Source organism: Aspergillus ochraceoroseus, assembly GCF_002846915.1.
Source record: "Aspergillus ochraceoroseus IBT 24754 chromosome Unknown P175scaffold_1, whole genome shotgun sequence".
NCBI classification, from domain to species: domain Eukaryota; kingdom Fungi; phylum Ascomycota; class Eurotiomycetes; order Eurotiales; family Aspergillaceae; genus Aspergillus; species Aspergillus ochraceoroseus.
This window is the reverse complement of record NW_024468476.1, coordinates 1,801,136-1,828,126: the sequence shown is the minus strand read 5'-3', so window position 1 is coordinate 1,828,126 and position 26,991 is coordinate 1,801,136. Positions and strand designations below refer to the sequence as shown.

At 49.1% G+C, this 26,991-nt stretch overlaps 10 protein-coding genes across 10 annotated transcripts; 5 read left to right on the top strand and 5 right to left on the bottom strand.

Moving 5' to 3' along the window:
• Nucleotides 1–90: 90 nt before the first annotated feature.
• On the bottom strand, nt 91–2,933 carry P175DRAFT_0527748 (putative GTPase activating protein (Gyp5); the record flags this gene model as incomplete). Its single annotated transcript, XM_040899551.1, has 4 exons — nt 91–153; nt 214–1,155; nt 1,230–2,825; nt 2,898–2,933. The coding sequence occupies 4 exons, from the start codon at nt 2,931–2,933 to the stop codon at nt 91–93; spliced, it is 2,637 nt and encodes an 878-aa protein (XP_040755685.1).
• An 809-nt stretch (nt 2,934–3,742) lies between these two features.
• On the bottom strand, nt 3,743–5,322 carry P175DRAFT_0497405 (Rab geranylgeranyltransferase BET4). Its single transcript, XM_040896275.1, has 4 exons — nt 5,197–5,322; nt 5,023–5,130; nt 4,366–4,954; nt 3,743–4,308 (listed from the first exon to the last, which is right to left on the bottom strand). The coding sequence occupies exons 1-4, from the start codon at nt 5,203–5,205 to the stop codon at nt 3,935–3,937; spliced, it is 1,080 nt and encodes a 359-aa protein (XP_040755684.1). The 5' UTR covers nt 5,206–5,322; the 3' UTR covers nt 3,743–3,934.
• A 1,246-nt stretch (nt 5,323–6,568) lies between these two features.
• P175DRAFT_0497404 (WD40 repeat domain-containing protein) lies at nt 6,569–8,628 on the top strand. Its single transcript, XM_040896274.1, has 2 exons — nt 6,569–6,636; nt 6,911–8,628. Exons 1-2 carry the CDS (start codon nt 6,607–6,609, stop codon nt 8,537–8,539), a joined length of 1,659 nt encoding a protein of 552 aa, XP_040755683.1. The 5' UTR covers nt 6,569–6,606; the 3' UTR covers nt 8,540–8,628.
• Nucleotides 8,629–9,184: 556 nt separating this feature from the next.
• P175DRAFT_0427038 (WD40 repeat and Utp12 domain-containing protein) lies at nt 9,185–11,778 on the bottom strand (the record flags this gene model as incomplete). Its single annotated transcript, XM_040893212.1, has 2 exons — nt 9,185–11,153; nt 11,207–11,778. 2 exons carry the CDS (start codon nt 11,776–11,778, stop codon nt 9,185–9,187), a joined length of 2,541 nt encoding a protein of 846 aa, XP_040755682.1.
• Nucleotides 11,779–14,527: 2,749 nt separating this feature from the next.
• P175DRAFT_027061 (putative transcription regulator BDF1) lies at nt 14,528–17,244 on the top strand. Its single transcript, XM_040892745.1, has 2 exons — nt 14,528–16,761; nt 16,819–17,244. The coding sequence occupies exons 1-2, from the start codon at nt 14,743–14,745 to the stop codon at nt 17,152–17,154; spliced, it is 2,355 nt and encodes a 784-aa protein (XP_040755681.1). The 5' UTR covers nt 14,528–14,742; the 3' UTR covers nt 17,155–17,244.
• Nucleotides 17,245–18,066: 822 nt separating this feature from the next.
• Nucleotides 18,067–19,841, top strand: P175DRAFT_0513295 (uncharacterized protein; the record flags this gene model as incomplete). Its single annotated transcript, XM_040898739.1, has 5 exons — nt 18,067–18,245; nt 18,352–18,450; nt 18,524–19,068; nt 19,130–19,408; nt 19,625–19,841. The coding sequence occupies exons 1-5, from the start codon at nt 18,102–18,104 to the stop codon at nt 19,839–19,841; spliced, it is 1,284 nt and encodes a 427-aa protein (XP_040755680.1). The 5' UTR covers nt 18,067–18,101.
• A 503-nt stretch (nt 19,842–20,344) lies between these two features.
• On the bottom strand, nt 20,345–21,533 carry P175DRAFT_0497399 (frataxin family protein). The gene is made up of 2 exons (XM_040896273.1): nt 21,062–21,533; nt 20,345–20,943 (listed from the first exon to the last, which is right to left on the bottom strand). The coding sequence occupies exons 1-2, from the start codon at nt 21,407–21,409 to the stop codon at nt 20,668–20,670; spliced, it is 624 nt and encodes a 207-aa protein (XP_040755679.1). The 5' UTR covers nt 21,410–21,533; the 3' UTR covers nt 20,345–20,667.
• A 303-nt stretch (nt 21,534–21,836) lies between these two features.
• P175DRAFT_0421895 (uncharacterized protein) lies at nt 21,837–23,345 on the top strand (the record flags this gene model as incomplete). Its single annotated transcript, XM_040893108.1, has 2 exons — nt 21,837–22,235; nt 22,347–23,345. Coding segments are annotated over 2 exons (1,398 nt in total), but the record flags the coding sequence as incomplete, so codon positions are not given.
• A 177-nt stretch (nt 23,346–23,522) lies between these two features.
• On the bottom strand, nt 23,523–26,127 carry P175DRAFT_0497397 (SNARE-binding exocyst subunit SEC6). The gene has a single exon (XM_040896272.1). The coding sequence runs from the start codon at nt 25,923–25,925 to the stop codon at nt 23,646–23,648; it is 2,280 nt and encodes a 759-aa protein (XP_040755677.1). The 5' UTR covers nt 25,926–26,127; the 3' UTR covers nt 23,523–23,645.
• Nucleotides 26,128–26,280: 153 nt separating this feature from the next.
• P175DRAFT_0497396 (mitochondrial 54S ribosomal protein uL30m) lies at nt 26,281–26,987 on the top strand. The gene has a single exon (XM_040896271.1). The coding sequence runs from the start codon at nt 26,539–26,541 to the stop codon at nt 26,821–26,823; it is 285 nt and encodes a 94-aa protein (XP_040755676.1). The 5' UTR covers nt 26,281–26,538; the 3' UTR covers nt 26,824–26,987.
• Nucleotides 26,988–26,991: the final 4 nt, after the last annotated feature.

The following is a 26,991-nucleotide window of genomic DNA, read 5'->3' as shown; positions in this document are numbered from 1 at the left end:
GACAAGCGTGTGTGACTTGTTGGAGGATAATACAGCGTCGAAACCCGTAAGTTCCAGTGGGACAGGACATAGAATATACAGATTGCGAGTTTAGTCAAGAGCCCTGCGGAGATCGCTCAGCTTTTGCCTGAGGCTCTCATTATGTTCATGAACCTAACCACAACAAAATCAGCCCAAGGTCACTACTCTCCAAAGAATTGAAGATGTTCTTACCTCAGCGCATTTCATCTTAGCCGCCACTAATTCCTTCTCCATCTCGGCTGTTTGTTCGACCATGGCGCGATTCTCGTTTTGGACCTCAAGATTGCGTTTCATGATACGGTCCATTTCTGTCCGCAGCTTCTCTTCCACCTCGGCTGGCTGTTTATCAACCACATTCTTGAGCTCGCTAACCTGCATTTTTAGGGCGTCGTTCATATCTGTAAGTTCCTCGTTCTCGACCTTCAAGTGCACAAGTTCCGAAGCGAGCTGGACATGCTCCTTGTCCGAGGCTTCCGCTTGCTCTTCTAGTAGTCGGATGCGAGCACTCTGCATAGCTACAGTATGTTTCAGTCCTTCCAACTCTGCCTCGCGCTCCCTTTCAGTTCTCACTTTGTCCTCCCACTCCGTCGTATACGCACGGATTGTTTCCGGCATGATCGAGATAGCACAGGCATCTTGAACCATGATATCGGCGCGGTAGATCTCTTTGTCAGCAGCCCCCGAGGTCCCAAAAAAGCCCGACTCTAGAATAGAAGACGGAGTCGGCTGTTTGTCGATATAAACATCGAACAGCCTCTCCTTCAGGAACGCGGTCAAGGGGGTCATGTCTTTCATGGCAAGAAGCACACCTGCGTTACGACGCATGATTGCTAGGGCGAACTTCAAGATTGTGCTTTCCAACCCTTCTTCGAAGATTAGGTCGTAAATACGAAGAACAAGTTGCAATGGGAAACGGTACGCAAAAAGTGTTAGGAACCACTGAGTCGCGTACAGTTGGGGATTGACTCCTCGCCGGCGTAAATGGCAGTAAAGAGCGGGTTCAAAGTCCTCTAGCAGTCGTTCAAAGACATACAAACACCGATGCAGCCCAGGCATGTCCTGGATGAATAGTTCCCTTAAACCATACTGGTTCATAAGTTTCACAAGTAGGGTAAATGCCTCCACCTCGTCCATCTAGAAATTCAGGTTAGATTAGAGGGGGGGAAAAAATTATCCGTCGAGCTTGAAGGAAACGAGGCGATACTCACGTTAAATAGCAAGGGCATGACAATGAAGTTCATCCCCTGGGCGTAGCCGACAGCCTCATCGTAGAGAGCATAAGCCTTGCAAAGTCCAAACAGTCCTTCTTGATTCCCTTGAGAGACAAAATAACGTGAATAGCTCGTGCGAGCACCCAAGTCTCGACGGATCGCCTTTTCCAGTTTTTGAAGTGCCGCAGCATCCTCCTTGGCCTTCTTCTTACGAGCTGTTTCGCTAGCAGCCTGCTCCTTTGCCAGCCTCTCGGAGTCGCGTTCGTGAGAAGGACTAGGGGAGGCACTATTATTCGAAGGGGTCACGGAAATCGAACGTTCGGAGCGGATAGAAGAGCGCGAAGAGGAAGCCACGGAGTCTTTCTCCCCATTGGCCATACCGTTGGCTCGCAGCTTTTCCTTATCTGTACCTCGCACGACCAAGTCCCTGTATACCTCCTCGAGATCCGGATTCCTACTGTCAGCCAGCACTTGCCAAATGACTCCCCTGATGGTCTGCGGAATTCCTCGTTTGATAGCAGCATTCAGCTCCTCGGAATTTGTACCCTTCAGCGCTTGCGGGCCATGATTCACCAGCTGTTGCCATAACTCCCAATCCACTGGCGTAGCAGCATCGGTGGCAGACGTCGAGAAGCCTGAAACAGTTCCGGGGGCGAGGCTTGGATTGACAGTAGATTGGGCACCTGGGGGTGAGATCGCAGGAGAGACTACTGGTGGAGCGGTGGTCGTGTCATCTTCTCCTTCTTCCGGGATACTGGGAGGAGGACTTGCGGCGGATTGAGCAAGGCTTGCACGCCCTGATGCGAGACCGACCTCCTCATGCTCGGAAACCAGTCCTTCCTCACGCATCCGAAGCAACTTGAACTGGTCCTTCAAGCTGTTGCGCCTGGGCTTTTTCAAACCATCCAGGTCTCCATCCTGAGATCGGCCAGCAACTTCAGGATTGCTGCCGATTGTTGAGATAGATGCAGCGGTGCTTCGACGTCCTGTCTGTGGGGGAACAGACGCGACTTCTTTACTCCCTGTCGATGCCCGGGACAGCCAGGCAAAAGGACTGGTGATTCTTCGAACTGGGGGAGGGGGTGGTGCGACGGGGGCTGGATTCTTGTTCTGAGGAGGCGGACCCCATGGCACTGCAGGAAGACTACCGGATAAGCCTTGAAGGCGTGAGCCTTGGGTGGATGTGGAGTCTCTGGATGGCAAGGGAGGAGGGGAACCGATCTGAAGCTCCTGGTTCACATCCGACTTGTCGATGGACCCATCGTCCTTAGCATTGCCGGCCAAATTCACGTCGTCGAGGGAGGTGGTGGATAAGCGGTGGGCTGTTAACAAAGGGGACTTCTGGAGTTTTTGCTTGCGGGGCGTGGCGTCTGCCTCCGACTGTCCATCTATGCTGGCTTCATATGCACCTTCCCTTGTGCTATCTTCCTCGGGAGAACGGGGTGGGAGTGAGGGGGCTTCGGCAAAATGCGGTGTTGCAGCAGATCCGCTGGGGGGGCTATCGGTCAACGAACGAGTCGAGGTACTTTGAGGGATCGAAAGGGTGAGGGAAGGATGGGTATTGGGGGTTTCCGACGAGTCATGAAACGAATCCTAAGTCCAAGATATCCCCAGTCAGTCTTCATGGAGCTCATCAGCTTCAATGTTCAGGAGCAGGCCACTCACCCCTTCGTAGTCTCTATGATCTGTTTCGGAGGACATTTTGGGGAACGACCACCAGGGTCAAGACGACAGAACAAAAGGAGGTTCGTCCCCAATTAGAATATAAAATTCGAGAAACCAAATATAGGAAAACCCAGAACACACGGAAGTAAACGACGTTCTTCGAACAATGCCTACTCCATGATAGGGGGGGGGGGGGGGGGAAGACACGTTAGTTGGGTGGCAGTCGGAGCGGGAGCTTGTTCTTGCAGGGGGGCAAAGGGAAAGAAGCGGGATAATTGACGGGTCAAGAGGATGGAGGATGTAGAATGGAATGAATGGAATGAGAGAATCCCCAAGAGAGAAAGTTGGGGATGGAATTCCAGCTCCTGATCAAACCACGGAAGCAAAAGGGGAGGAGGGGACTGAAGGAATTCCGAAACAATGAAAAATGGAGCAGTCTGGAGCCTCCAAGAAGAGGAGAAGGAGAAATAGTTTATCAAATGGATCAGTTGAGTTGATGGATTTTTTCTCCTGATTGGGATTATTATGAGAGATATATGCTATATGTATAGAGTTCTATTTTGCCTGAGAAAAGCTTGTACTTCTTTTTCTGTGTAAATGTCCTTCTTATAAGTTCAATACCAACAACTTCCACCACTCGTCGCGCGCGGTTACGCCTCCCATCTCTGCATCCCTATGGAACAATATTTATAGTTAGGGGCCGCGCAGATCCACTGCGCCGCTGATGCTCAAGAACCCGCCACTTGTCCTGGAGGTTTGGATTTATGAATGTTTTTGAAATTGATCCCAGTATCCGTAATGGTGGTCCATTCTAGTCGTCCATACTTAAGGGGGGAGAAAAAAACCCCCATTCCCATGTGATCATTTTTATTTGTATTTATTTGTTTATTTGTTTATTTGTTTTTTTTAGCTTCAAATCAACCATTTGTTGTACCCATCACGAGTTAAAGAGCAGGAGATCACAAACGAAGAAGGCAGTAATCTCGATCTATTGGCGATAATAGCATCAAGTACCCATAACGCAAGGAATGATATCCTCAGCGGCAAAGCGATCGTTCCAACTCCAACCACCGTCCAGCTCTTAGCGGGTCCAACTTCTTTAATTCGGATAGCCATTCGAGTATTTGCTGCTGTTGATCCCCATCCACTATTGCCCCTTCTACCCTGGCAGCTAACAGAGAGCAGTCGATGAGCGCTTGGTAGATATACTTGCAATCCTCCGCCCCATCCAGCATGTCCTGGATTTCCTCAATCTCTCTTTGGAGATAGCCCAACCGCTCTGAACCACTCAGGTTCGGTGCCATCGTATGGCTTGCAGTTTCTGGGTCAAAGGTACACATCAGGTTTTGGTGGTAGAACCACAGTGACTGATCATATGGGTCGCACAAGGCACGATGGATAAGTTCCAATTCTGCCAAAACAAGACTTGTCAATATCTGTCTTCTCGAACGCCAAGAGGATTACCTACCGTCATCCAACATTTGTTTCCGCTCCTCATCATCGGCTGATTTCTCGTTCAAGAGCCGCTGTATAAGCTTGGTGCGATAGTGCCAGGCAGAGAAGTTGGAAAGATTTGTGCTGATCATCTTCTTCGCATACCCAAACTCCGCCTGGGCCAAGCTCTTCTCATTCTCTTCTTCCGAAGAAAGTGTCTCTAGTGTTTCTACCACAAAGCGCCGATAACCCCAACCGTGGAAGTTTCGACTGTCCAAGCTAAGCATTTTGCCTACAAGAGCAAGTTCCTCCTGCCATAGTTTACGAGCGGTGGCTTGCGGGAGCAGTCGCTTCGCTTGGTCAAGAAGCCATAAGCGATAGTTCCAGATCCAGTAGCATTTGGGAAAGCTACGAAGAAGGGGAATTAGAAATTGCAAGTCAGTCTTGATGAGACTGGTAATTCGGTTCACAGCGGCTTCGTTTGTGTCTTCGGATGCTGCCTGGGAAAATTCATGCTGAAGCACTTGACGTCGGTAGTTCCACACCGTGTAGTATTCAGGGTTTTTGGTTAGTAACTCGGATAGCTTCTGCAGTGTCTCGGGTGTATATTCTTGTGCCGTGATCTAGTCAGTTCGATCAGCCCCCGTATTTTGACTATAGGTTGAGTATTTGACGACCCATGTCAAACTACCTTTTCACCAACGACTTTTTCTAAACTGCGATACTTTTCAATTTTCTGAAGCTCTTGCATATGAGCTTCTTCAGTCCGCTCTACCGCGCTGACGCGGGGAATACCATGCTGCCAAACCCGCCGTTAGCAAGAGTCCGACGACAGCCAAATAGTATAGTAATGAGGGGTTATTACACTAGCCATATCAACCCAACCGTCTCTGTAAAATAAATGCGTGCTTTCTGCAGCAAAGTAAATTCTCACCCCGATTCTCGACCAAGAAGCAGCCCCTTCATAACCGAAAGAAGTTATATTTGAAGGATGTTGCCTGGAAAAGGAGGAAACGAAAGTGCACCCGAGTCAAGAAGGCAGCTTCCCGATCAAGCACCTCCTGTCACGTGCTATCCTGGCCCATACACACAGCATCAGAGAAACATTAACTACCACTCTCTCTTTCGTTCCATATCGATTCTTACAGCATCCCTGGCGCTATTTGCTGTGTCAGGGGAGACAATAGTTTTAGCTTTGGTAGGGCAAGTTCTCTTCTGCACAGCTTGACTGCCTATTCCTCTCATTTCTGTTCCTTTTGATGATATATGTGCATTGCATTTCATCAGGATCCAATCGTCCATCGGAATCCCTTACGAAGTTCTCCTATTACAGGGGGTGTATATATATATATATATATATCGATAACTGCTCTGGCAATTACTCCCTGCGACTGAGATGCTGCTCATGGAAATTACCATGCTCTATCAGTGAATCTCTACTGGGCATTCAGGGTCGCAATGTCGGAGTCCACAGATGACGAATCTGTAATGTCAATGCTTTCAATTGTCTCGCTCACTGCCCCGGGACAAATCCAACTGCAGTTTCCTGAATATCTAAGGGGTCCTGGAAATCCAGAGCCTGAATCTTCTGGCTTTCAAGATTCAATTGATCGAAGACGCTGGGAAGGGAGAGATTGTGTGCGAACCGAAAGAAAACGAGGAAGCTCCAAAAGCCCTAGTTCACCTGACAGGTTTATTCCGTCGAGGGAGGCCGTTGAACCTCCATCCACGCCCTTTCGAATAGGAAAAAATCCACAGGAGCTATCCCCTGAAGAGAAGCTTTTGCGCCGTCGCTCACCAAAGGAGGACCCGTTTATGCCTAAGAGAACCAAACGACCTACAACCGTTACAACAACAACTCGCCGCATCTATAGTCCTCACTATGGTACGCATCTTGGGAATGATTCGGGTTCCCCTACGGAAATCGACCGTCGTGGGAATAGAGATGTAGCTAGACAAGTTAGTATTGGAGCAATATGGGGCGTCGGGGGTGCGTCGCCCGCGTTAGGGAGACGCTCTGCGGCAATCATTGCGGGTTCTCGGAGCCTTTTGACAAGTGGAACGACCGCTCCTATGTATACAGCTAAATTCTTGCCTCAAGGCCGGTCCTCGAGGGAGGATCGAGAGAAATACCGATCCAGAGTTGCCATGGCATTGGACATAGATCCTACTAGGAGAGTTTTCCACAACTTTGATGTTTCGCTTCTTCTCGATACTTTACCAAGCCCATCTTCCCCAAGCTACGATCAGCTCTCGCCGTTGGTTTGGAAAGACAATGCTTGGAGAAGAGCCGGTCAAGACCAATGTAAGTAAATCCATCCCCCATAACTTATATTGAAATGGCCCCAAAAACATCACAGCATCAACACCCAGTTTTGTTTCTCATCAGATATATAAAAGGCCATATAAAAGCATATATAATTTTACCAATTGTAAGGTTTACCATTCGGGAGGTTTTTAAATTTGCCTCTCCCCTTCTTCTTCTTCTTCTTCTTCTTCTTCTCCTCGAGCGAATAATAATACAACTAACGTGAAGACCATGACTAGGGAAGACCATGAATGCTGATAAAAACAACCATATCATTGTTCCAAACCATCCGTTTCGGACTTTGGATGCCCCTCTCCTCCGTGATGACTTTTACTGCTCAACGCTAGCATATTCTACTATCGCTGGAACCCTTGCTGTTGGTCTTGCACATCGCGTTTATCTGTGGTCTGAGGCGTTTGGTGTGCAGCATCCTCCTCTTGACGAACAGGATCCCTCGAACTATGTGACATCTCTATCATTCTCTTCCGATTGTGGTGGCAAGAGTATTTTAGCCATTGGAAGAAAGTCAGGTATGCTGAGCCTCTGGAGCACTTTCGACTTCGACGTACGTTTCGAGATAAGCCATTCGGATACCATCACTTGTGTAGCGTTCAAACAGACAAAATCTAGAAGGCTATCCGAGAAGTTTGAAGGCCTCGAGGTAGACACGGAAGATCTCGCTATAGGCGACGACCTTGGAAATATTTGGTATTATTCAGTGGAGTGGCCAGTAGAAGAAGTGCGGCAGCGGTTTCGCTGGAATGGCGCAGTGACTTTACTTGCCAAAATATCCGCTCATACACAGCAGGTTTGCGGCATAGCATGGTCGCCCGATGGACTTTACATGGCAACTGGAGGTAATGATAACGTTTGTCTTCTGTTTGAACTTCATGATATTATCCCTTCGCGAGAACTTGGTGTTTCATCCAATGCCTACTCACCGCGCCAAGATTGCAACCCAGAGGACATGGAATATCAAGATTCATTTTCTTGTTTTGCGGCAAACGCAAGCCGACGGCTATTCAATAAACGGCATCTTCTTGGCCATTTGCTTCCGTCATTGACTGCGCCACGAACCAGGTCTTTGTCAGCTCCCCTACCATCTGTCTTCAGCCAGGATGGTTCTATAATCTCAAAGGGTGAAAGAACAGCCTTCATCCCGTCCAATCGCCAAAAGCATAAATTGGTTCATTCTGCAGCCGTCAAGGCGATTGCATTTGCACCCTGGCAACCATCCCTTCTCGCGACTGGGGGAGGCTCTAATGACCGTGCTATTCATTTCTATCATACTCCATCTGGTGCATGTCTAGCCACGATCAATGTGTACGCTCAGGTGACTAGCTTGATTTGGAGCAGGACCCGACGGGAAATTGTCGCGACGTTTGGATTTGCACAGCCCGAACACCCTTTCCGAATCGCAGTCTTTGCATGGCCAAGCTGCGAACAAATTGCGGCAATCCCATGGGGGCCTCACGGTGGCAGCTGGGACAGTCCTACCGACAACACACTAGTCGATTGTGGGCGTGCACTTTGTGCTGTAAGTTACCCTGGACGACTCCCATCTTATCTATACGAAACGCCTGAGGTTCTAGATGAGCCTTCTACAGCAACCCCGGCAATCCGGGCTCGATTGACTGGACAGGACCAAACTAGACCAGCTCAGCGTCTGGTTGAGCGAGTGGTTGTCAAGCCTAGAGCTAAAGAAGGGGGTCTGTGGTGTTCGCGGACTGTACAGGAAGGTTGTATTATCGTAGCATCTAGTGATCAGAGCGTCAAATTCCATGAAGTATGGAGTGTATCGAAAGGACGTAAAACCTCAGCAGCTGGTCCTTACGGAGGCAGTGAGATACTGGAGGGGCTCGAAGGACTGGAAAATCCAGGACCCGATATTATTCATTAAACGCGATGCTAACCATCACGCGTATTATCAGCTGTACTATTCTTATACCAACCTTGACAGAGAGGATGGATAATAGTCAATCAATCGAAATATCCTTAAGTCTAAATGTATTTTTTGGGGAGGGGTGTTCGATACCTTTCCATTATTGTATTTCACAATTTCAGATCAGAATAAGGCCATGAATGAAGCTGTTCATCCTTTGAAGTACCCGTGGGCTCATTCGTGGTGTACGGCTACAAATACCAGCTCAAGTAGATGCAAGAATGTAAGGTAGACACAAATTTCAAGAAGATCAATCACACAGTCAATGCCTTTTCTACCTCCAATCCCAACTAAGTGTAGGAAGGAAACTGGAATACAGGAAAATATGGATCAGGGGAGGAAAGGTAGAGAGAGAGAGAGAGAGAGAGAGAGAAAAAAATATATCAAATCAAAAATACAACAGCCTTCCTCTTATACTTTTTGGTGTGTGCACAAAAATGTGTGGCCAAGGGAGAAAATAAAGGAGAGAGAAAGAGAGAGAAAGAGAGAGAGAGAGAGAGAGAGAGAGAGAGAGAGAGAGAGAGAGAGCAAGAAACACCCATCCAGGAACAAAGTGCTACTGCGAGTGTGAAGAACAGGGTATAAACACGAAATCTCTAGAGTCTATTTTCTTCCTTTGTTCTTCCCCTTACCAGGTCCTCCCTGACTTAATCTAGCCTTCTTTGATGGCGGAGGCCGGGACAGGTCTTCACCCTCAGATTCATCCTCCGTGTCGGCGATGAAGTCTGCCATGGACGCGGCGCTGTCATTGTCATCCAGCTCATCCTCGTCTTCATCTAGGGACTCCTCTGCATCGGAAGAGCCGGCGGATTCCTCTGCCTCGACGTCCAGAATGTTTGTGGCATCTTCTTCGTCTTCTAGTTCGTCTTCATCTTCTTCGTCGTCCTCCTCCTCCTCATCGTCGTCGTTGTCGGATTCATCAATCATAGAGATGTCCGCTTGATCACGGATGGCCTTGGTGCGGGGAGTGTCGATGTTCTTCGCAGTTTCTACATCGCTGTCCTCTTCGTCGTCTTCGTAGCCTTCCACATAGATGACGTTCTCTTCGTCCTCGCTCTCCAGTTGTTCGGCGCCGTCGCGAAGAGACTGCCGCAAACCCAGTTGGGCGTCGAGCATGTCCAGTTTTCCCTTAAGCAGGAGGAGGGAGGAAAGGGTGGAAGAGCGCTGGTCCATGACCTTGAAAAGGGTAGACATTTGCTTCAAGAGGTCTTTTTTGCCTGCGAGGGCTCCTCCGTGCGCGATACACGTCCATTGGACCCAGACGAGCAGGTGGCCATATCGGCCAGGGCGAGAGGAAAGACGGTCTGCTAGCCTCTGGAGCAAGGTAGCAGCGAGGGGCGAGTCCAGACGCTGGATGGTGGTTCGGATAGTGCCAGAATCACCGGTGTGGAAGCAGGCCTCGAGCATGTCGTTATCGTTGGTCTTGAGGGATTGTGTGAGAACAGTGGCCAGGGAGACCCCAGAGGGGATTTGCTGGACGGTTGTAATGGGTTTTCCGGGAATAAGAGACCTAGTGTGGACGTCGTCTTCCAGTTCGGCTTCAACATCAACCTCTTCCGCAGCGTGAACTCGCATGAGTTCTCCGAACGATGGCTCCCCTAGCTCTTCCTCGTCATCTTCTTCGTCCTCCGGGCCTGACTCCGCGGCGTTCTGCATATCCACATCACTGCCGGCTTCATCCTGGGCCTGCGCAGACGGCTTTTCGATTTGCTTGGGCTCATCGTCTTCGGAGTCCTCCTCGCTGTCATGCACAGAAATGGCATCCTGTTTGGAATCCTCCATTTCGATATCATCCTCAGCCAAGTTGCCTTCTTCAACCACTATCCTGTTCTCGTTGACATGGCTTTCATTTGCGTTCTTTGTTCCGTTTGTTGTTACCGACTGGAGAATAGAGCTGGACTTGGTCTTGGCGATAGTCTTGACGCCAGTGAACGCCAACTCATCTGTTTCCTCGTTAAGCCATTTCACTCGCTCGAAGAGGGGGATAATGCCTCCTTGCGCCCAGGCAATAATTAGATCAGAGCCCTGGAACGCAACCGAAACAACGGGTACAAGGTCATTCGACGCAGCAGATTTTGTAATTTTGATAGAGGTCTCCGCTCGCCTGGTCATTTGCATCGACCTCGCCTTAAGGCTACCTTTGGGGGTTTTCAAGTCCTGTGGTTTAATAAACGGCCGTACGAAGAGCTCAATCGTGCCGTCCTGAGTAACAGCAGCCAGAACTTGCTTCTCTAGAGCCAGACTGTCATCCACGCCTTGCTTTGTATACAGAGATAGAGACGTTACTTCTCTGTCAGTCACAAGGTTCATCGCCAGCTGCCGATCCTGGGGATTAAAGACATTAATGTAGCGGTCATTGTCGGAGGCGAGGAACAGCCCGTTCAAGGCAGATTTTGTAGAAGATGTGATGATAGTTTGTATAGAATTTCGCATCGCAGGGAATGTAATGGAGGATCCATCTTCTTCAAGATCAATAATATAAGGCGTTTGAGACGCGCAAATGACGGGAGGATTTGAGGAGAGCGGGCGAGAGAGTGTGGTGAATGTCGAGGAGGTTGGGAGGTTGATTGTCCTATTATTACGGTCAGTCAAACGCGACACCGAGCAAAATCAAAAGATGCTCACCTTGTGCGTTGTCCGGTGACAAGATCCCACTGGACTAGCTTATTATCTCCACCGATACTCCAGCCTTCCTGAGCGGATCGGTTCGCAGAGAATTTAAAGTCCTTAATACCACTCTCATGTCCACCCGTCAAAGTACCCACAATCTTATCCTCAGCAGGGGAGTACATGCGAATATCTGAAGCGCTTGTGCCGAAGGCGACTACCACATCTCCTTGATCCAGGCCATCATTCGTACCATTGACATCGGAATGGCGCTTTCTCTTCTTCTTTAACTGCTGTTCCCGATCCTTCTGGCGACCAGCATAGTAACCCCAGTCCAGCGATGTGACTAACTCCTTCGGACCCAAGACATATTCACACTGTAACCGACCGGTATTTGTATCATGAATGCGCAGGTGCTGACCATCGAGACCCTGGATGACGGAAGCGAATAGGGCCAATTGATAATCAGACGGAGCAAATGACGCCTTGAGGATCGAAGACTTATTCCCAGTGTTCGTGAGGTCGGATACCGCAAGCGACGCCGAGGAGGAAGTTTTCGAGGCCGGCTTTTGAGAATTCTTCTTGCCCATTTTGAACTAAATTTGCCAGGTCGATGCAAATAATATAAAAGAAAAAGTCACAAATACAGACGCCAGATGGTGTCAAAGAATTCTAGCCGCACTTCGACTAGGAGCGACGCCTGGTTGTTGGGTGCTGGCAGTCGGTCAACTGTTCGTGCTGTAATGAAGGAAAAAAAAGTTCTGTAGAGAGACAGTAGGTTGATGCGCTTGCCCTGTTCTGGTCTAGCTCAAGGCAAAGAACTTGCCGTCTTATCTAATCATATTAACCTTGGGTGATTTCATGAAGTATGTATAACACCAGATGGCCGAAAACAACTACCTACTACACTCCCCAAAGAACCATTCCTGATTCCCAAGTTGAAGGCAGAACAGGTGCTGCTAGGCTTCTAATCTTCCTGATATAGAGCGTTACGGCCGCCTCCCATGCAATTACACCTACGCCAGCTAATATTTCATGAACTTTGCATCCGAACTAAGATTCCTCCAACATCCTTCGTTCTTCCTTTTAAAGTCTGGTTTGATCATCATATTAGCAACAGCACGTGCCTTTCTATCAGATTACATACTACTATTACTGACAGTATTCCCCTCTTCCCCACCAGACCAGGTTGTCAACCCCTCCCGGAACTTTGTGGAAATATAGAAAATGCGGCATGTTTCATTCCCAACCAGTCAGGAATTCCGGTTGAGGCAGGTATGAATCGATTGATCCCTAGAAAAGACCGTCTACCAGCATCGCAAGCCCAGAAGTTCTAGCCACGAGGAGACTTTTCCACACTGAAAATACTCTTCCTGTTTTTCCTGGCGCAAGTGTTTGCCTCTGGAGGAGAGGATCAGAACAATACCACCTAGTAACAGAGAAATGTTACTAATAAGAATAACCTGGGCCGCCAGTGTAGCCCAAGGTTCTACAAAGCTGAACAGGGATACCTCCTAAGGTACCAGACCAGTACCTAGTCAGTTAATGAGTTCTAACTGGTTGCATGAGGAGGCCTTTACGCTAGGCCATATCCGATGTAAGGGGAGGGCTCAGGGTTAAACCCTGGGGTTTCCCAAGTCAGCAGACTGGCACATGTGCATAGTGTACCGCCTCCTAGGTAACCCCCCCCATGCTTCAACCCTGGTACGCCATCCAGAATATCATGACCCCTATACCGCCATGACTGCCTAACAATATTTTGGGTATGTCATATCTGATCTCACTCGTCGTAGGTATCACAACAATGGCGCATTTTTTTTTCGAGAAAGGTCAAATCTACCGATGTATCAGACTTCTGTTGACCCACTGAGGGAGACGATGGTTGGCTTCTTTAATTTGAGCCAGACGAGACGAATATTTTGGGGGAGGTGATGTGAAATCGAGAGACATGACCCTTTTTTCCATATTTTTTTTTCTCTTATTTTTTTTTTTTTTACTTTTATGAAATTTTTTACGTTGCTTTTCAGGTGTTTCCGACAAAGGGGACTCTGGTACGAAGGACCCACCAAAGGAGTGGGTTGTAGCCAATAGAAATAATCACCATAAAGAACGCGTCATCCAGGAGCCAATCATATATTGCTGAATGGCTTGAGCTAGAGTAATTGGGACTAGCGGCTCCGATGGAGTTAGCGGCGGACGAAGGACGAGCGCGACGCGGCCGTTCGTACTTAAGGATTCTAGCACCCCCTCCGACTTTTCTCTGTCTCTGTTTCTGGAGCTGAGCTGAGAACTGCGCGCCGGTCACGCTTTTTCCCTGGACTCTTTCTTTTTTTTATTTATTTTACCGTGTTTTTTTTTTTATTTCAAAACACCGCTGACCGCCTTTTCTCTCTCAACCCGCTCCTCATATACTCTGCAGCTACCGCCTTCTTCCACCAAATCCCTCCTCTCTCTCCCCCCCTGGGTGATCCTTTTTGGTGATTTAACGCGTCATTCTTCGCGTCCCCGCTGCAGTTATCCAATCCTTGCTACAGCAACAACAACAACTGCTAATTATTGTTTGAATCTTTTTACTTTTTTTCAACTAATATTTCTTCCCGAGCAAAGGGAAAAATATTTATAAAAAAGAAAAAGAAAAAAAAGGGAATATTTATTTAACCTTGCTTTATAATTAGCACTATCTCAAGCTTCCTCCTTTTTCCAACCCAACTCTCTCATACAACTGGGACCTGGCACGTGTGACGATCTCCCGATTGGGGTTCTTACTTGAGAGATTGAAGTTTTTCTCTTTTTCATTTCATTTCTACCTACTTATTGCCATCATCCTCATATCACCCTCACCTCACCCTCACCTTCCCCCCCCCCCCTCCCGTTGGTTCAATTTATCTGCTGCCAGTTTGGGGATCTTGCCTCTTCCGGTCGGAACTCTTGGTGTGTGCTTAGTCAGCGATAGCTATCTTTTGCACGTGACCGCGACAGGCCACCGCCTCTTGGCAATATAAATTCCTCCTTCCTGTCGCATTCTCCACTTCCGACCTGCGCTACTCTCCATCTTTGCTTCCTGTATCTCTCCTCTCCCCGACAACCCCCGTGGCGTCGCTCCCTTTGCGACTGCGAGGTCATCGATTTTTCTAGCGTCTCCTGTCATCTAATCGGGTGTTTTCTGTTGCGCCACAGCTTCGAATCGATACTGTTAGTCTGATAGCGCACTTTACCTATCCAGTTGATATTTGGTTGCTGTCATTTCCCTAAATCCTCTCCACTGGATAGCTGGGCCAAGCTTCTCCCAGCCGCGCCATCTGTTAGATACTTGTATTGCGGCCTTCTCTCCTTCCGACCGGAGGGCCTAGATTAACACACCAACCACCAAAAATGGCGACGCCGCCTCCCGAGGCTCCCTCCGTCCTCAAGGAGAAGCCTCAACTGCCGCCGTCGCCAAATGGAGATGCTTCTGTTGACATCGATCCCACTGGGTACGTATCCCCATCAACTCCTTCCGTGGAGATGTGAAGTCGAAGTGTAGTTGTTGACTGGGCACCAGCATCCCGCCTGCTATGACTAATTCCAACGCGCCCCCGTCCGTCATCGGAACTGAAGCTGTCGCAAAGGACCCCAAGCTGGCCACCGTGAACGGCCATACACCCGATCAGCAGAATGGTGTAACTACAACTGCCTCTCCTCCAAAGTCTCCAGCTCCTCTGAGCACTGATGTCCGCGCGCCATCAGAGAAGCCCCTCAATGTGAGCTCCGAGATTAAGACAGAATCCACAGAGGAAAAATCTGCCTCGGCTAGCCAACCCGTCCAGCCGCCTACCAACGGTACCGGTGCTAGTCCCAAAGAGACCCAGCCCGCTACGAGCGTACCACCAGAACCATCCGATGCCACCGCCGATGCACAATCGCCAAAAGGCTCGAGCACAGTCAAAACAGAGCTGCCTCATCATCCCTCCACCGGTGCGCTGCCTGAAAGCACGTCAAACTCTACTGTTTCCGTTCCTACTCCACTCGTACCACCTCCATCCGGGGTAGATCAAGAAATGCGGGATGCACCCGATGTCCCAACATCCCCCACCAAACTCTCGAGGGAGCGCGAGCCGGAGCCGAGTGAGGAACCAGCCGCGAAGCGCACGAAGATCGGTACAGTGGGATCGATGTCGGCGGAATTCAAGGTTCCTGAGTTACCAACACCCACGACCGAAGGTCACAGAAATGCACTGGCTAATGGCGAGTCCGCTATGACCAAGGTTCAACATAAGTTCCTGCTCAAATCAATTCAAAGTTTGAAGCGCATGAACGATTCCCGCTTTTATCGAGAACCTGTTGATCCCATTAAACTGAACGTCCCTCATTATCCACAAATCATTAAACATCCAATGGACCTTGGCAGTATTGAGCTCAGATTGAAGAACAATCAATATAAGGATCCGCAGACTGTTGTTAACGACTTCCATCTGATGGTGCAGAACGCAGTGACGTTCAATGGTCCCGATCATTTGGTCTCTCTAGAAGGTCAAAGGCTAAAAGCTACCTTCGAGAAACAGATGGTCAATCTGCCTAAACCTGGTGAATCAGAAGACAAGAAGCCTAAGAAGGTCTCGCCTAAGACTTCCGCTGCTCGCCGAGAGCATCGAACCAGCTTAGGACAGACTGTCTCGCGCCCAACTGGTGGGTCACCACAGGCCCAGGTTACAACCTTTGCGCTTGGACCGGAGGGTCTACCTCTTATCCGACGTGATTCCGCCAATGCGGACGGCCGTCCCAAGCGTTCCATTCACCCTCCTAAACGTGACCTACCTTACTCAACGAAACCCAAGAAGAAGAAATACCAGTGGGAGCTGAAGTTCTGCCAAGAAGTTTTGGATGAATTCCACAAGCCAAAGCACTACTACTGCGCGGCTCCTTTTTATGTTCCCGTTGATCCGGTCGCGTTGAACATCCCCACCTACCACAGCATTATCAAGAAACCTATGGATCTTTCTACTATCCAATCGAAACTTAACACTGGCCAATACGAGAATTCCAAGGAGTTCGAGATTGACGTACGCCAAATCGTCAAAAACTGCTTCAAGTTCAACCTCAAGGGCGACCCCACCTACATTGCAGGAGAGAAGTTTGAGGAATTATTCAATCAGAAGTGGGCACAGAAGGGGCGTTATTTGGAAGCCCATGAACCACACCCTGAACATCATAGTGCCGAATCATCCTCCGAGGAGAGCGAGGAAGAGGAAGAGGAAAGCGACGATGATGATGAAAAAATCAATATTCTGAAGAAGCAGATCGCCGAGATGTCTCGACAAGTTGAGGCTATGACCCAGAAGAAAAAGAAAACTCCACCTGGGTCCAAGAAGTCCAAATCCAAACCTGCAAAGAAGGATAGCAGCAAAAAGAGCGGTGTAACTACCAGTGGCAGCAAGAAGGACAAGAAGAGCAGCACCAAATCATCTAAGCCCGAGAAGCAACGCTGGGTTACCTACCACGAAAAGCAGATCATATCAAACGGCATCAGTAGTCTTCCGGATAAGAAGATGCAGGAGGCACTCAAGATCATCCAAAGCAACGTTCCGGCTCTCAAGGTATGTGATATTTTAGTATCTCCATCTAGTAGATTTTACCTCTGACTTTATATACAGGGCACTCAGGAAACCGAAATCGAACTTGATATTGACGAGCTTCCCAACGAGGTCTTGCTGATGCTGCTCAAGTTCGTGAAGAAGAATGCGCCGCATGTGATGGATGAAGAAGATCTAGCCACGCCCATTGCGACTAATCCCCCCCCCGCTAAGCCCAAGAAGAATAAACCCATGAGCAAGTACGAGCAGGAGGCTCAAATTAACATGCTCGAAAGTAACCTTTCCCGCTTCCAGGGCGGCGGCAGTGGACGTTCACCCGACCCAGTCCCTTCAGTCGAGGCTAACGACAGCAGCGGCGACTCTGAGGATGATTCCGAGGAGAGTGAAGAGGAGTAAATCTTCGCTGGGTAATTCTGCTGTCCTATCGACGACTTCATAAAGTGGCTGGCTTTTAATCCCCTCCTCCCTTGACCACCCTTTCTTCTCTTGAGCCTTTGTGTTTCTTGTATTTGCCTTTTTTTTGCACTCTCGCACCCTCCCATACCTTGAGATCCTAATGAGATTCTCTCATCAACATGTTTGATATTAACCTATCCCACTCGACTTTTTTTTCCTCCCTCCAAACCACCTTTGACGCCCTTCAGTACACCCTTCAGTCTACCTATCGGGCGCTCAACCCCCCCTGTACATATTTGTTTACTTTTCTTCCGCGCGTTCTTCGGGAGGGTTGCTTGAGCCTTTTAATTTTTTCTTCTTATTTTCTGGTGGGCCGCTTTCGCGGTTTCCTCCTCTGCGCAGAGTGAAGATTAGCAGGGCGTGTCTGCAAACTACTTCCTTTTACTGCCTCCGTCCTTGTTTCACAGAAGTTATGGTTGCTGTTGGAGACGATTAAGGTTCGACTTGGTGAATGCTTTGGTATTGTCCGACAGTAGATCGAAAGCCCTGGTTGATGGTGCGAGGTGCATGTATGATTACTACGAAAGAAATGCGAAAACGGAAGCGAGGAAATGAAGCTTTGTACTTTTACACCTTTTTTCTGGTCATTGTGGACATGTAATGTATGTAGTAGTAGCCTTGGGTCTTGACAACGATTCAGGACTCCGGAAATATATATCCATGTAGAAAGTAGCACTCTTATCTGGGGTTTAGATCATGGCTCTTTGGTATTAATTTCAATCGCGCACATTCATCCAAAGTCACCAGAAGCAGGGACTCTGTAATTACAGACCTTTAGAACCTCAGGCAGCAAGCAGGTCACGAGGAAACCAAAACATCAACCGCCATCACCAAGTGGACGCCCGCATCGCATCCGGGAACTGTTCAAGCTATGTGAAGTAGCAAAAATGATACCTCCGTGTGATCCAACGATACTGGAAACCAACCCTCATTTTAAGCGTCTCTACCAACATTTGACGACCACATTGCTTAACCCAGATGGTTCGACGCGGGCCAATGACGCCCAACCCACAAGAAAAGCAGTTCAAGAAGTACGTCTCGCACAGCCCCTAAGATAACTGGAGAACAGAAAAGCGACTATGGAAGATTGGGTCCTTGAATCTAACCCACGATTTCCTTATTCGTTCAATTATATAGGAATTGAGGGATTGCCAGCTGCGCAATGCGAAGAAACAGATTAAAACGCAAACGCTCCGACAAATGGCGTTTAATCCTGATAGCGAACTGCCTGATGATGTGAGGAGATCTGCCTTCATTTGTATTATTTCCCTAGATTGAATTCCTAGCTAACATGGTATAATTATAATAGTGCCGAGAGCCTATTGCTGTCGTTTCCCTGTTCCTCGAATCCTCCCCTAGTCAGCTCGACCAGAATGACCAATGCAACGGAGGAGGAGACGTTCATACCTTTATCGCGCCGGATATCGACAAGTTTTACTCGAATCTACATATGATGATGCCCTCCTTTGCGAAAGTTCTCTCCTCTACTATGCGCGACCTCCGAATGCTCACGAATCCCGGTGACACCGCGGGATCGTCAACATCCGCGTCTATAGAGGACTCCCGACCACATATTCGGACTAGAAGTCGGAGTAAACTGGCGCCTTCAATCCCACTGTCCTCGCAGATAAGTGGTCGACTACGCGCCTTACGTGAAATGCAATTTTCAGAGCTTCCGGCAAGTCGGACCCAGATGGCGGCGACTGCGGCGGAGGTTCTTGCCTTACGAACCGAAGTATTGGAGCGGACGGTTACACTTCTAGAGCGGGCGAAACATGGTGCCTTGGCTCGTGCTACGAAGGCCAAAGCGGAGCACCTGGCTACGGTAGCGCATGGCGTGGAGGGCAAGCTAAAGTACGTGTTGTACGCAATACAAAGCACATTCCACTAGAGCTAACATGAGCTGATTCGATAGTGTGATGAGATTGGATATTTTGGCGGCCATCCACACGCCCGAGGTTAGTGCTGCGCTCAACAGATACCACCAACATCTGCGCGATACACGAGAAAGATTGGAAGAGAGGAGAGAAGCTGCGCTAGAAGAGCTGAAGGCGTATGAAGACGCGGATTCAGCCACCAATAGTGGGATTCGAGGCCCTGCGAAGTCTGGGCCAATTGGGGAAATCGCGCGCCGTTACGGAACTTTAATCAGGGAAATAGAGGACGTGAAAACGGAGATTCACCGACTAGGCGGGTAGTACCTGCATAATCTTTGCGTCCAGACATTTGCTTTTGTATGCGAACCTCTATAAAGCGCGCGCCCCTCAGTCACCTGACCGTCCCGCCACAAGTACAAGTTTTCCGCGCAAAAAGAATGGCGAATGAATCATTTTCAATCCCCTCGACCAGTTTAACCACATCTTTCTTTCTTCCTTTTTTTTACAAAGGAAGGATATATTTCGACAAATAGCAAAATGGCTGACGATGCTATTTCCATCTATGACGAGATCGAAATCGAAGATATGACTTTCGACCCGAATATTCAGATCTATCACTACCCTTGTCCCTGTGGCGATCGGTTCGAGATTGCTATCGATGACCTCCGGGACGGCGAGGACATTGCCGTGTGCCCTAGCTGCAGTTTGATGATTCGTGTTATCTTCGATGTGGTTTGTCTCCCGTCTTAAACCGCTTAAGGCCGTTCACTTTTCTAACCCCTCTAGGCCGATCTCCCCAAGGACACGCAGCAACCACCGAGCGCAGTTCCAGTCCAAGCATAAAGAATATCTGAAATGGCCAGAAAAATGAACTGACTAGGCTTCGGGCTTGTGACTCAACTGAATTCCGATAAACGTCTCACACGAATCCACCACCATTCGAGGCTGTGACCAGTCTTCATGGAGAACTGCCAACACTCCCCGCAACGAGACAAACGGACCCATCGAGTCTGTAACAGACACGCCCTCGACCGCATGAAGAAGGGATTGAAATATATATATATTTTTTTGCCCGCGCCGTCTACATGAGTTGGGAACGAACACCATCCCACAACGCTATATTTAACTTGATTTAACTTGATAATCAAGTGTTACGGTTAGGAATGGAACAGGGCATAAACTATCAGAGTGTCAAAACCTTTGTTGCAAGTTAGCCATTGGCCGGCGTCATTGGAACACAAATTATGCATTGGGAATACGGGATTGAAACATCTTCAGTTGCCAAAAAAGTATGCGGATTACATCTGCGCAGCAAGTCAAATGTATTACTTGATGCCGACCAAGTATTATATATGTATAGATATTGCAGTGTACATCTGCTTGATCTGTATAAAACAAGACAAAAACTCCGCACACAAGGGGAAAAAAAGAAACTTCCTATCCTAACACCCCCAATCCAAGTCAAATGTAAACCTCTCACTCAAGTCATACAAAACAACCGGTCAACGAAGCCTTCCCCTTTACTTCTCAACAGAAAGCGAAGCAAAGGAAAGAGAAACGAGGGAGAATAAATTCCTCACTCATCAACCTCACTGTAAACATCCTCCGGAAGACTCAGCCCCAATTCCCCATTCAAGAGATCCGTCAAGTTCGAGCCATCCCGGAGACAGATCCACTGTCCATTAACGAAGGGCCGTGTATCCTGCTTTTCGTGCATGTGGTCACCCTCGATAACCCAGTCGTAGCGCTTGGGGCCGGAAATGGGGGAACTGAGCCAGATTTGCTTGTTGGGGGGTTGTTTGTTTAGAACGTAGGTTCCGACAGCTGGGACGGAGATGTTGAGGACTCCAGCCTGATGATATGTATGGTATGGAATTGATTAGCTTTCTCTCTCTCTCTCTCTCTTTTCAAGGTTCTGGTTGTTAGATGGGGGAGGGAGGCGCTGATAACGAGAAAAGAGGAGAACAAACACTATACTCCGCCTCCATGTCTGATCCCTCCTCCTGGACATTTTCAATCTCGGTCTGGAGCACGTTCAGGTAATGTTCCGAGTGCTCGTGGAACTGTTGGTCCGTTAGAGGCGACGGCTCGGAAGCGTGGGTGGTGGTGGATTGCGGGTTGGGAGCTGGCGGGTCGGATGAGTTGGGGAAGATGCCTTTTTGGATCCCAGCGGTAGAGTGGAATCCTTGACGGGTGGATGGGGAGGAGAAGAAAAAGAATCTGGGGCTTGTATTGGATTGGAGACGAGACGCAGCTCTTGGTGGTGCGCGGATCCGGGCGACATGATGGAGAGCTTGGGAGGCGCGGCGGGATAACATGGTGAGTTAGGTAGGTGGTTGTTTAACGGGTTGTGGAAAGTATTGTACAATGCAGCTGGGATTGGAATTAAGAAGGGGAATGGGAAAGGAATTGAACAGAGGTTGGAAGAGGACGTGAAGGAGGAGAAAAGCGGAGAAAGTTGGGAAATCCCGAGTTGATGGCATCACATTATATCATCGGACCCGCGCTCATGTCGAGCGATGTAAGATCCCGAGCTTCTGCAGCTTCGATCTGGATTATTCCTCTTTCACTTCTGCTATCTCAATTTGATTGGCTTTCTGGCTTATATCACATTATACATACCTCATGAGATCCCTCCTCCGGCCTCTCTGGCTCCTATCGTACCGCCGCACATACTACACTGCTCGCACAACCATGTCTGAGAACTTTCCAAGCAAGACCCAGACCCAGAACCACAATCAGAAACAGAGAAAACCGAAGAAGCCTCCGTTGACGCATTTCCTTTGTCTTCCCCTTGTCAATGATATATCCCTCCCTCAGCTGGAATCCTCCCTCTTAACATTCGAATCCTCCATCCCACCAACCCCCACAGCGCCACACCACCACCAGCCTCATCCACTCATCCCACAAGATGCAATACGTCCCGTGGGGACTCTTCACCTTACGCTCGGGGTGATGAGCCTCCCTACCCCAGAGCGACTCAATGAAGCACTGCGGTTCTTCAACTCCCTTGACCTGGTCGCTTTGATGCGCCAGGCGGAGAACACCGCGCAAAAGAAGCGGCTGAATGCCGCGAAAAAGAGAAAGCTCCCAGAGTCTATCAAGCGAGAGACCACAACCCTTACAGAAGGAAGAAATGAAGGAGTAGCAATCGCAGGAAAAGACAACTCTTCTGTATCCTCGGATCAACTAGCTACTACTACTACTACTACTACTACTACTACTAGTATAACAGGGGAAAACCCACAGGATGAGTTTGTATATCCAACCCCATCGACACCTACACCATTCACCATCTCCCTCGAATCCTTGCATGCCCTACCCCGTGCACGCTTCGCAACAGTCCTCCACGCGGCGCCTGTCGATCCCACATTCCGCCTCTACCCATTTTGCGAACTACTCCGCGACCGCTTCCTAGAAGCCGGCTTTTTGCAAGGCGAATACAAAAAGCACCCGGATAATAATAAAGACCCCAAATCGCGGAAAGAACAGGGATCACACCGTTCCGACCCGGACCCTGAACCGGTAGTAGCAGAAGAACCGAGTCTTCTCGAAGAAATGCCCACCGAAATCGCCGAAGAACCGGCAAGGAAATCGGATTCTCATGTTGCTACAACACCTACACCTACACCTACAACTATCCCTAACTCTACTACTGCTACTAACCCTGACTCAAAACAAAAGACAGCGCCACAATTAAAGCCTCGCCCGCTTCTCTTGCACGCGACAGTAGTGAATACAATCTACATCCGCGGAAGAAAGCGGGCTGGAGGCAGGGGCGCACATGGCGAACATCACAAGGGTAATAGCCGCCGGAACAGCCAATACACGTTTGATGCGCGGGATATACTATCTCATTATCGGGATTTCTATCTCGATAGAGAGAGAGTAACCTCGCGGTCCAACATGATCACCCCTACCCTTACTCACACAGAAACGGAGAACGAGAATACAATACTAAGAAGGACTGGAGACGAAGAAATCACCACCACCACCACCACCACCAGCAATGACCCTGCCCTGATGCGAGATGAGAGGGAAATGTCCCCCGCCGCTCAGTCGATACCGCTAGAGAGTTATGAGAAAGAGACCCAGCCCCCGTATCCCTTTGTCTGGGCGAGGGATTTCCCGCTGGAGACGCTTTGCATCTGCGAAATGGGAGCGAAGAAGCTGGATCTAGATGCCGACGAGAGTGGGCTGAATGCTCGTCTACGAGAGAAGTATATGGTTGTTGCACAGAGGGGTTTGGATTTTGGATCATCGAGAGGTGGTTGAATTCCTTGAGATATAGATAGTTAGGTATTTAGATTGTGACCGGAGGCCGTCAAGTATAACTATGTAACTGGTGAAATGCCAAGTAGGTAGGTAGGTAGTGCGTAGGATTTACAAAGATAATAATATAAGATAAGATGATATAGTGTGTAAGTTATCATATCATGCACAGAATCTACTCAGAACAAAAAAAAAACCACCTCTCCAACAACATAATGATAGAAAAACTCCAAACACCACGCTAGAAAGACAAGCAAGATCCCCCCCCCCCAAGAAAAAAAATCACCGTATTCTACTCATAAGAGTCTCCAACCCACGCTCAACCGACAACTCTGCAGCTTTCGCCTTCACAGCACTCACCATACTACGTTCAAAGTCATCTCTCGTCCTTAGCACAGTCTCGATCCACGACAGCTGCAAATCCCAGTATTGAGTCTTGAAGCTCTCATAAACCGTAACCACCGGCGGGCCCTTCTCCGCCTCAAGTAAACGCACCAACCAATCGACAAGCCTCCACTTCTGCTTGATGGTCCCTGCAAACGAGTCCGGGTATTTCTGGAAGAAGGCGAAGACGGTGAGGACGTCGTCCGTGAATTTGTCGGTGTAGGGGTCCGTGTGCCGGCGGAACTTGACGCCTTTGTTGCGGACGGAAGATAAATACCGGACAAGAAGCTCGTCGGAGAGCTCCTCGACGAGGATATCGGTGAGAGAAGGGTGGAGAACCGGACTGTAATCTGCCATGTAGTCTTCAAAGGTAGAAGTGATGCGTTTGACGGCGAAATCGCCGTACCATTTCTGGCTGAAGAATTCGGGGATCGTAGTGCGCAGATCGACTGCGAAAATGACTTCCACGAATTGAGAGAGGCAGTAGGTACTCAGGTCCACGTAGCCGTCTCGAAGAGCATCCAGCTCCGGGACGGCTCGCGAGGCCATGTACTTTGGGTCGACATATTGCTCGATGTCCCGGCGGAATCGGGTCAAGTATCCGAACTGCCCTGCTTCGTCGTTATCGTCAATACAGGCGATCTGATCGTTGGCTACGGCCACGAGCCAATCCTGCAGCAACTGCAAACCCTCGAGCTGATCGCCGCCGGGGGCCTTGTATTTGGCGCATTCTTCGTCGATGAGCGCTTGCCAGTTGGTCTGGCGGGCTTTGAGCACCCGGAACATTGCGTCCATGATGCCCTCTATTAAATCGGAGCGGGAAGACGAACTGGACGCGAGAACCTGCTCGTGGAGCATCCGCCACATGTCCGGTAGAGTCTGGGTTCGAAAATGGCCCTCCCCGTTGGTATCCAAGGAATCAGGAATCCGTTCGGTAAGAGCCTTTCGGTCAGTTTCTGTGATTCGGTCCATCCATTCTTCAACGGCTTGAATGATGACATTCTGCCACCGTCGGATGAGATCAGGCTCGCGGTTGTCGAGGATATCGAAACCCAGGTCAGGCGCCTTCCAGCCAAGTTTATCCATCTTTTTGTAATACTTTGCCCTCCAGTGGAGAATCGCAAGCAGATTGTCAGCTGCTAGCTCGGGGTCATTGATCATCTCGATGAGAAAATCGTGCATCATGCGGTGGTAGACGTTGGTATAAGTTTTGTAGATCTTCCATTTCTTCGGCATCAGCGACTGCATGCCCTGTTGCACTGTATAAAGATCGTTGAAGAACCAGCGGAAGTCCTTCTCCAGATTCTCCGGGTCACCCAAAAAGTCCTCCTTGGTATTATTGAACTGGTTCTGGGCATAGAACTCAATTGCCTGGAGAAACTTCTCCTTATACCCCCTGACCGTCCTGGGCCCTACGTTCATAGATTTGAACCGACCAGCCAAATCCTGGTGATCCCTCTGCGCCTCCTGCAACGCGCGCACCGTGTCATCATTCTTCTCTTCATTCATCACCACCACCGCAAGCCGCACGACCATACTCGGATTATCCGACTGCAGTAGCGGAATGAGGTTCATGCAGGCGGTGCCCAAATGATCATCAAACCAATCAACCACCGAGTCCAGGCCCTGGAAATAATCCTCCAACGTCGCCTCATTACTCGGGTCCTGCGCCTTGCGAATCTGATCCATGGCCTCGTCGCGAAAATCCCGCAGTCGAGAAATAAGCATATGCACCCGGAGCAAATTCGGCTGGTTTTCGATATCCTCGTCATCCTCCCGCAAGAGAGACTCGACCTCGGCCAAATCGGCGCTGAAATTCTCCAGCCCTTTCTTCATTGTCAAGGTCGCCTCAAAGTTCCGCTGGATCTTCGCCAGTTGGTCGATTTGTGAAAAGTCGTCCACGCTGTTCTGTGACTCCTTGCAGAGCTTGTCAATTCCTTGCAATTCATCCTTCGTCTTCGATACCTGGCGCTGGCCCTCTGTAAGCGCATTGATGCTGCGCTGCACAGTCGCTAGCTGGTCCCGGAGTCCCTCGCGGAGCTGCGAATCAACCGCTGCTTTCTTCCGTGTGTATTCCGCTTTCAACCCGATGATCTTATCCAGGTCCTCAGGGTGTCGCAGGAGGTCCTCTAACTTGGGCATAGCCACCGCTCTATCGGAGTCTCCTGCGCGGGCCATTTTGATTCTGATCTGTAAAGCTAGACGTCACAACAACGGTGGGGAGAGTCATTAACGTTAATAAGTACTCCGTAGTATATAATAGCAATCGAATTCGTGTGCCGCATGAAGATTCACCCTGCCCTCTCATGCGACCATTTTATCTTGCATGAAAGAAAAAAAAAAGAACAAGAGAAGAAAGAAAGAAAGCCAAAGAGTAAAGCTACCGCGGTAGTTGTAAAAGTACCTGTTCGTTCGTTCATTATAGCTGCGTGGTCCAAGACCCCGGCAGAACACATCCCCACGTGACTCTCCGCCTCCGAAAGCCGACGTGAAATCAGGAAAACCCAAAATTTCCAGCTTCAATACGGAGTACCTTCTCACCTCAACGGAGAGATTCAGCAATTTCAAGTCCCAAAAAAGGCTCACACGTTCCTATACTTCAGCGGCTCTTGCCCTATTTACCCAACTGGAACCAACCACAGCCGTGCCAGAACACTTCGGTGCCAAAACTACCATACCACACGACCACCACCTACTTCCGTCCAAACCTAAACCATCACTCCAACCCCTTCCTCGCCCAATCTCAAAAAAAAAAAGCAAAGAAAGGAAGAAAGAAAAGGAAGAAAAAAAAATGAGCTATTTCCGAATCACCCTGGTTCGATCCGCAATCGGTCTCCCCCGCCGAACAACAGACGTGCTCAAGGCCCTCGGTCTCAAAAAGCGCATGGCAACCGTCTTCCATCCCGTTTCGCCATCCGTGGCAGGTCAAATCATGAAAGTCAAGGAATTGGTCGATGTGCGTGAAGTCGAACGCCGATTAACGAAACAACAAGTGCATTTGGAGCGGAAGCCGGATCCGGGATATTATGTTGAGAAGACTTCGGGCGTGGAGAGGAGTGAGATGAGAGGAGAGTAGAGTAGACTGGGCTCTTCTTCTTCTTTGAAAATTTCTCATGTTTTTTGTCTTCCGATTCCTCTTCTTTTGTTCTTCTCTTCTTTGCATGTATGATTCGATTCTTTTTTGATTGGGTTCGGGTTTCATTCGATCCCGCCAAATCTTTTTTTTTTTTTTTTTTTTTTGCTT